This window comes from Fragaria vesca, linkage group LG6 (genome assembly GCF_000184155.1).
Source record: "Fragaria vesca subsp. vesca linkage group LG6, FraVesHawaii_1.0, whole genome shotgun sequence".
In the NCBI taxonomy this organism is placed as follows: domain Eukaryota; kingdom Viridiplantae; phylum Streptophyta; class Magnoliopsida; order Rosales; family Rosaceae; genus Fragaria; species Fragaria vesca.
The window spans coordinates 21,799,107-21,807,535 of NC_020496.1; the positions used below are offsets into that span (position 1 = coordinate 21,799,107).

The 8,429-nt window shown below is 36.4% G+C and overlaps 2 protein-coding genes and 1 non-coding gene across 3 annotated transcripts in view; all 3 read left to right on the plus strand.

Annotated features, from left to right (window-relative positions):
• The first annotated feature begins 1,447 nt into the window (after positions 1-1,447).
• LOC101292812 lies at positions 1,448-2,281 on the plus strand. The gene is made up of 3 exons (XM_004303472.1): positions 1,448-1,498; positions 1,603-2,120; positions 2,218-2,281. The coding sequence occupies exons 2-3, from the start codon at positions 1,749-1,751 to the stop codon at positions 2,239-2,241; spliced, it is 396 nt and encodes a 131-aa protein (XP_004303520.1). The 5' UTR covers positions 1,448-1,498; positions 1,603-1,748; the 3' UTR covers positions 2,242-2,281.
• Positions 2,282-4,022: 1,741 nt separating this feature from the next.
• The window catches only part of LOC101297176 (lysosomal Pro-X carboxypeptidase-like), a 9,806-nt gene continuing 5,399 nt past the window's right edge, over positions 4,023-8,429 (plus strand). Inside the window, exons 1-3 of the mRNA XM_004305597.1 lie at positions 4,023-4,424; positions 4,920-5,109; positions 6,349-6,482. Of these exons, the coding sequence (XP_004305645.1) occupies positions 4,023-4,424; positions 4,920-5,109; positions 6,349-6,482 (726 nt within the window). The remainder of the gene's footprint in view (positions 4,425-4,919; positions 5,110-6,348; positions 6,483-8,429) is intronic.
• On the plus strand, positions 7,409-8,367 carry LOC101293109. Its single transcript, XR_184977.1, has 2 exons — positions 7,409-7,993; positions 8,291-8,367. It is a non-coding gene; the product is annotated as an uncharacterized LOC101293109 (transcript).

Sequence of the window (8,429 nt, forward strand, 5' to 3'; positions counted from 1 at the left end):
TTATAAGTTCATATATCTATTACAAATAATAAACTAAATTAATTAATAAAATAAATAAAACCGGTGCGGGTTAGTTTAAATCAGATTGAAATTTTCTCAATCCTAATCCAATCCGCTTTATGTGGGTTGTTGTTTTCTCAATCCTAATACGATCCGTTACAACCGATGTGGTTTGAAAAACGGTTTGAACCGATGCGATATGGTGCGATACCGCACATCCGGTGTGAAGTGCCCACCCTAAAAAAAACTGTGAAGACTTGGGCTTTAGAAGTGGGTAACGGTTGTGGCCCAAACAGATTGACTTGACCCGGCGCCAATTCCTGAAGGTCATGGCGGAAGAGAGCAAAGATCAGATATGATAGCCAATGGCCCAGGAAATTTGATTCCTTTCTCTAAAATCACTGCTTTTATATTCTAGGGTTTCTACTTCCCTTTCTTTCTTCTCCAATTAGATCTCCATAACCCACTTTTTCGCAGTCGACTCGCGGCTATGTCGAAGCCGAGGGGTCACCCTCGGTCGCTCTGGTCAGGTAACTTTCGCTTCTCACATTCACGGTTCAGATCAATTAGAGCTTTTTATCTGATAATAGGAAGCTTTTGTTCTTTCGTTATAGGTGATTTTGTAAATTTCAATTTATTTTGTGTTTCCGATTATAATTGAGCTTGAATTTGTTGCAATTTAACTACTTTTTGTGTGACGTGGGACTGAAATAGTTGTTATGGTTGTGGTCGGATTGCTGAGATTGGATTTTTTTAGGTTGAATTCGTGGGTGTGGTTTGTGTGTGAAGATTTGGTTACTTATTGTGCGAAAGTTTTTGTAGGTTGTGGAAAGGGAGGAACATCAGACTCTGCACAAATGCGTGGGGATAGAGGTCTGGTTTCGGGAGGGAAACGATCAATGGGAGACAGGCTTGGGAGTAATGCTCATGGCAAGCGGTACTTTGTTCCGTCTCTCTTGAGTTATAAATGACACTTATCTGCTTAGATTTGATTAGGAAGTCTTGTGATGCTTAAAGTTGAGAATAATTGTGGTTTTGCTCTAGTTTGGTTAATATGGTTTTAATGGCATACTGACCACACTACTTGTATGGTTAAATCCACCATCACTGCTGCATATCGATCTTGAAGCTTTTTTCGTTTTCAAAATGGTAAAATTATTAATGTTAGCGTTACCCAAAAAGGGTTGGGATTCAGGAGTAGGGTAGTGGACTTTGTTTCCTTAATCAATTGCATACTATAAATAACGTAAAGCAATCTGTATCGTCTTTTCTTTACTTTGAACATGTTTTGAAAGTTAAGAAGAGATATATGTTTCTCCACTTTGTAAAAATCATCATTTGCTTCCAAAGGTGGTAACATGTTTATTTGAGGATGCGCCGCTGTTTGCATTGTTAGGTTATCTATATATGCAGTAGGTATGTCATGATGTGTTGGATCTCAATTTCAGGCAACGAGGAGATGGAATAAAATACAGAGGGGGTGACAATACATTACATGGTAACCATCTTGTCTGAATTTTGATACTACCAACTTTATGTATGATTTATTATCTTTTTATATGGTTTCCTTGTACTGACTCTTGCTCATTAAAACAAGTGAAGATTCACGGATCAGTCGAAATGACCTCAGATTGAAACTGTTGCGCAAAAGATCATTTAAGCAAAATGGGGGAGGTATTGCAGAACGCAAGCAGATGGTCCCGCGCCCATAGCTGTCAAAACCTGCTCATTCTACAGTGAGGTATCAGATGTCACAGCATGAGTTGGAAACAAATGGGAGTAGCTTCCTGAGAGAAATGCCTCCCAGGGATAGTGGAGCTGATTTGTACCATGTAAATTCACAGAGGAACAAAGAAGAGATGGATTCCAAGCTAGATCCCCTGATAGCTTTCAGAACACTTCTTACGGGCCATCACCACAAAGAAACTTTGGTGAGCTGCAGTCAGCATCATCATTCAGGCCAGTTGACGCTCAAAGAGCTGGCCAGTTCCACAGAAATGGTATGGTTGGTTCATCTCAGCCAACAGATTCCTTTATTTTCAGAACGAAGTCTAACCCTCAAACTGCCAAACCAGTTGGACAGCTTGTGCCAACAAATTTACAGCATGCAAAATTATATGGTACTACTTTCTGGCTGTTGCTCCACTTTAGCTTCCTTTCAATTATCACTTTGATCACTTTAGTAAGTTGTATAATATCGCTCACTCTGCATTATAGGGGGAAGAACCTAAGTGTTGCTAGTTTATTGCATAGACTTGGTTTGGGAAAATATGCTATAATCTTCCAGGCTGAAGAAGTAAGTAACCTACTCTAATCTTATTTTCACTCCATACTCAGATTTTTAGAGGCGTCCGTTTCTTTCACTGGTCTTTTGATTTTTGAGACAGCAGAAAGAATATCATATATTAGAATGTACAGTTCTGATGATTTCAAGGAGCAACGTCAATAATCAATTTGTCTCTCTTTTGGTTTTGGCTTAATGCTTTGATTGTCTGATTTGCAGGTAGACATGAGCGCTTTGAAGCAGATGGGCGATAAGGACCTTAAAGAGCTGGGTATACCAATGGTAATGTTTTAATGCACCAATTCGTTATCTTTGTTCTGATCTATATCTTTCTCCTTGTCTATATCAATAAGCATGTGATTTGAAACTTGTGTTATGTTCTGCTAGCTCAGTTGTGTAGTACCATCCTTCTTGTGCTTCGCACAGGTAGTTCATCGAACTATTCTCACTTAAGGTTGTTTGATTTGCAGGGGCCAAGGAAAAAGATTCTCCTTGCACTTCTCGCCTGTGGTAACCGACCACCGCCACCGTAATTCTCGCTTTGAGTGCTGCAATGTGTAAACAGCATATCTCTTGTTTGTACCTCTCACATGTTGTATCATAAATATTGAGTTTAAGGGTGACTTTTGAGTAGGGGTTGTTCAGTGATTCATTTCCCTCCACAGGTCTTTGTTGGTTTGAACATGATTAGTATACCATTTGTTTTACATATAGAAGCAGGACATGTGTAAACGTTTGTATTTACATCTAAATGTTCAACATGCTAATCGATCATTTTGTATATTGACATGAGTCTATAGTAGTCTTGTGTGTTTGAACATACTTGACTCATGGAAATTGTAGACTTTAGCATAGAGAAGAATTTCTTTTTTTTTTGTAGAAGAATTTCAATTAGCAGAACACAAGTACATAATTTGATTGTTTACAAGCAGTGTTAAACTTTGAATGAGAAAACAAAAACTCAAAACGCCCCAACTGATGGGGTAATGGGAGGAGACTTGAACCCCTCTCACTCTTCCCACAATCTTTCCCATTCCTTGAAGCAAAGGCAGCCAAGAACGTCCCATTCCAAGCTCCTTCATTCGCCGCCACGGCCAAGGCCGCCCTTGCTTGCTTGTTGCATTCATGGTCGGCCGGAAACCGGTGGCTGAGGCAGACCTTGAGATGGCAAGTCTTGCAAGTACTGCTATTTGAAAATGTCAGACTCTGCTTGCACCTCTTCACAGGACATCTAGGCTGCTTCTTTTTGGGGTCGCAATTCCCGGACTTGCTGTGCCTCTCAAGCAACACCTTCTGGCTCTCCTCCTCGCCGTCGTGGCCAGTGGTCTCTATGGAGGTGGAGCATACCTCACAAACTATCACTTTCCGGCTGTTGTGATCGGATTTGGGACAATCATGGGACTTGTACGATCGGTCGATTATGGATTATGAAACATTATAGAACGTTGCAGGTACTTGGTAGGGAGAGTTCTGTAGTAGTAGTAGTAGTTGTAGTACGTGACAGAAACGAATCTTGAAGTCTTCAAGTGTACCACTCTTCTTCTTTTTCGATGAGAAGTGTACCATTCGATCTTATTAGTTATTACCCAGTCAGCTAGTCTTTTCCACCACAAAAATAGCCGAATTAGTTGTTAATCCATGAGAACCACAATGCTTGGCCTATTCTCCCTCTCGAATTGACCAAGGCTTCCCCCCACACTTCAAAGTCTCTCTGCAATACCAGAGAAGCACAAAAAAAATGAAGAAGATGACCGAATATGGGTCGACCCCATTTCTTTTCTGGTTCTCTTTCTTGTGTTTGCTTCATTCTCTTCCTGTCTACTCTGCCAAATCCTCACATCGTAGATTCCCATCTTTACTGATATCCCCAGAAGAAAAAATATCACTTTCTGCTCGTCAAAACCAACTTTACACAACCAAATACTTCACCCAAGTCCTTGATCATTTCAACTACCCCAAGAGCTACGAAACCTTCCAACATAGGTATTTGATAAATGATACGTACTGGGGAGGCGCCAAGAGCAATTCTCCAATCTTTGTTTACACTGGTAATGAAGGTAACATAGAATGGTTTGCGGAGAACACTGGTTTTCTGTATGAGACAGCTCCCCATTTTAAAGCCCTCATCATTTTCATCGAGGTAAGTTTAATTTCCGAATTGGTAGTTTTAACTCTGAACACTTACCGTATTCCTTGATTATGAAAACTTCATTCTTTATTGAGATATCAATCTAACATCGGGAATGTGAGACCTTACATGGTTTATAAGGGTTTGGACCTCTCTACCTATTGTTAATAGGTTTTGGATGTAAACCCCAGACTACTTCATCTTGGTATCAGAACGAGTTACCCATGTCCACGTGTTAGGCTTGAAAATTAACCACATGTACGCAGACATGTTGAGATATCAATCCAAAGAAACCAATAGATAGCATTCCTAATCGATGTTAGTTGTGTTCATCTAGTGATTAACTAACTAAAGAATCATCACTATTTGTTGTAAATTTTATTTTTCTTTTTTGCAGTTTAGTTTGAGTATTGGTATTAGGATGTTCAATCAATTTCTTTTTTTTTCTTTTTTTTTTTTCTTTTTGTTTTTTTTTTTTCAATCAGCTCTTGTATGATAATATTGCAGCATCGGTTCTATGGAAAGTCTTTACCTTTTGGGGGCAAGAAAGATGTGGCTTATAGCAATGCAACTACACTGGGATATCTAAGCTCTACACAAGCCTTGGCAGATTATGCTTCCTTAATTATTGATTTGAAGAAGAATTTGACAGCAACTGACTCTCCTGTAGTGGTTCTTGGAGGTTCCCATGGAGAAAGTATGTTACAGTATATATATTTTCAATAATATTTAATAAAATATTAGTTACATTTTTTTGGAATGGGAATATTAGGTGGCGTTCAGTAACGTTTTCATGTTTGTATTTTTATTTTTGAAAATAAAAATGAGATGAAAACATTTCTGAAAACGTTGAAAATGAAAAATAAAAATATTTTCAAATTTTACAAAAAAAAACTGAAAACATCAATGTGATGTTTTCACTTTAGCATTTTCTTAGTTTAGGAATCTAAAAAATACATTTCACGATAAATTATTGATACATTTCTAAAGTAGAAAATAAAATCTCACTTTCTCACAAGCCCTTAGTTACATAATTGACCAAAACATAATAATTTTCATTTGAGATTTTGTATTATATATTAGAGGATCGAGTTTTAGCATATTCTCTATCTCGGCACCTTAATTACTTTGGAAAATATGTTTAGTTTTTTCTCATGAAAAATAATAGTTGTACTAAACTCTTAAGCGACTCTATTTTAACTTTTAATTATGTTGCTCTTTTTTTGTTTAACACACACACCCATGATGGGGCTCAGACACATATTGCATGATTTCTCAAATGCGAAACCATTGTTTTAGCTATGTTGCTCCTAAATATAGAGAGCTAGAAGAGGCTCTAACATTCTTTTTCGTAAGAAAAATATGTTTTGGCTAACAAAGTCTATTTCTTTATATGTTCACTTACAAAACATATTAAAGTTGTACAAGTTGTGACCTGATGTATTTAAAAAATATGTAGTAATTTAAAATGTTTTGTCAAAATATGTAACTAATAATATTTACAACTTTAAGGACTTATGTTACAACTTTAATGACTAATATTATTACTTTAAGGACTTATTTTACAACTTTAGAACAAAATTGATGCATGTCATGCACTAATACATTGTAAAATTTTCCGTTCAAATTTTAAACTATTTTGAATTGTTTTCTCTTTTATCACTATCCTAAATTGGGTATGGGTACGGTCCATTGGGTATTTAGGGCATCAAACTCTTTTGATTTGATTTAGGGAAATGAAGTGAAATCTACACTCTCTAAATTGTAATCTACACTCTCACTTTTCATTTTTTATAAATTAAATTTTTTCATTAGTGACTTAACTTTTGTCTTCTTATGAAAATGATTACTAAAAATAAAAAATGGGAGTGTAGATTATAATTTGAGGAGTGTAGATTTCACATCCCTTAATTTAATTTGGTTTTTCTCTTTGCAGTGCTAGCAGCATGGTTTAGGTTGAAATACCCCCATGTTACAATTGGAGCTTTGGCATCATCTTCTCCCATCCTCAATTTTAATAACATAACATCTCCAGAAAGCTTCAACAATATAATCACTAAGGACTTTATGGTTCTCTCTCTCTCTCTCTCTCTCTCATTTCTACTTAAAGACAAATTAGTGTACAATTAAAGACAATACAACACGCATCCAAATTGAATGCTATAGAAATTTTTTTGTATAACACGTCAATAAGATAGGTACTATGTTGTTTTACAAAAACTTTCATGTACTTTTGAAGAGACTTGTTAAATTTTTCGTACTTTTGAAGCCAAATATGTATTAGACATATATATTTTTTTTCTCCCATGCGATTCTAACATTTTGTTTTTCTATATTCTACATGTTAAAATATTTATATAAATAATGTTAAAAATAAAAAATAGAAATATTTCGCTAGAACTTTAAGAAACTATTTGATGACATGTATGAATACTACACGTACATATTTTTCGTGCATTATATGCATCCAAAATTTTCTGTGGTTCAGAAGTACATCATTAAAAAAGGGTTTAGGAGTAGATAATTATGGAATCCGGATCCTCTTCTCATGAGAGGGTCTTTATATTTCCTCATGAATGAATCTCAGCCTTTTATTTTCAACCAATGACTGAGATCTTTCTAGTTAAAATTAAACTCTACTTCACGAGAAATTTTTTTACGCTCCGGGAAAACCACTTAGTTATGCCTAATGGTCATTCGCTCCTATAGTAAATTGCCACGTGGCTATTTTGACAAGTCACTTGATTACACTTAAACAATCAAGTAAACATCAAAACTGTGGTTAATGTTGCCGTTATATATCAATATGTAATTATGTATTCATCATTTCATCCATAATCAATAGATCGAAAAGAAATTTTGCAGCAATTGGTTTGCTTCAAATTTGGTTTGCTTCAAATTAGAATGGTTTACAACATTTGCGGGTTATGCTCTTCAATCCAATTGCTATTCAATTTGTCAATAAAAAACGGTGACAATAAATCACAAGCTCACACAAGTTTTTATTTTTGGATGCAAGGTCAAGAAATCTCATTTGGGTTGCGTTCTTCCTTTTGAAATCTGAATGGAAACACCACCACCCACTTATGGGTTTCCAATAGTAACAGATGAAAGGACTTTATTGCTTTGGTTATAGAACCAATTGATTGAGCCGTAAGGATAGATGTGAGTTTTGTGTAATTTGATTCATATATTCATGAATATATGTATATCAATTGGGGATAACTGATCATACACATATCAAATCAATTTCTTGTTTATTGATTCATATCAAAGAATAAGAAGTTATAAATATGAGGAAAAGAAAAGAAAGAAGGATTGCAGTTATGAGAATCTATCAACCCCTAGGCATCTACAAAGTTTGAGATTAATTGTCATCTGGGTATCTATCAACCCTTTAACCTCTGCAGATCTGGGTTCTATCAACCCTTAACCTCTACACATTTGCACCGATCTGCAAATTTTTTTTTCTTTTCAGTACTGGAGTTTCAGGTTCGATCTCCACCTTGGAATAATCAGCCCAAGACTGGCCGAAGCGACAACCGGGGACTCGCCGTGGTTGTCCTCGACGCGCTCTCGAGGTTCGTGAAGCTCAGTTTTAGTTTTCATCAATTATCGAGTTTCGGAGATTGTTTCGAGTTGAAATTAGGAAAATGGAGTTGAAGAATGTTAGTTTTCATCAATTGAATAGTTTAGAGAGAAAGATTTGAATTAGGTTTGATGACTTTGATCGAGAGGAGCTATGAGCTTATTTGAATTGTAGACGAGTTGCTTTTGTATGTGTTTTTGTGGAGATGAGTGTGTTTGCGAGCTCTTTGTTCTATCAGTTGCTTGGTTTAGGCAATTGTAAGTAATGCCTTGAGGTTTCTTGATGCTAGGCGACAATGGGTGAGAGAAGAGGATTTAGCTAAGGACTTGAAACTGCACTCGAAGCAACTCCGTCGTACATTGCGGTTTTTTGAGGAGGAGAAACTGGTCACCCGGGACCATAGGAAGGAGGTGATTATGTTGAACTTC

Bases quoted from the DNA above. Each gene is read 5' to 3' on its own strand.
- LOC101292812 (XM_004303472.1), top strand. From the start codon at position 1,749: ATGTCACAGCATGAGTTGGAAACAAATGGGAGTAGCTTCCTGAGAGAA. The intron at 2,121-2,217 runs GTACTACTTTCT...TCTGCATTATAG, and splicing joins ACAGCATGCAAAATTATATG to GGGGAAGAACCTAAGTGTTG.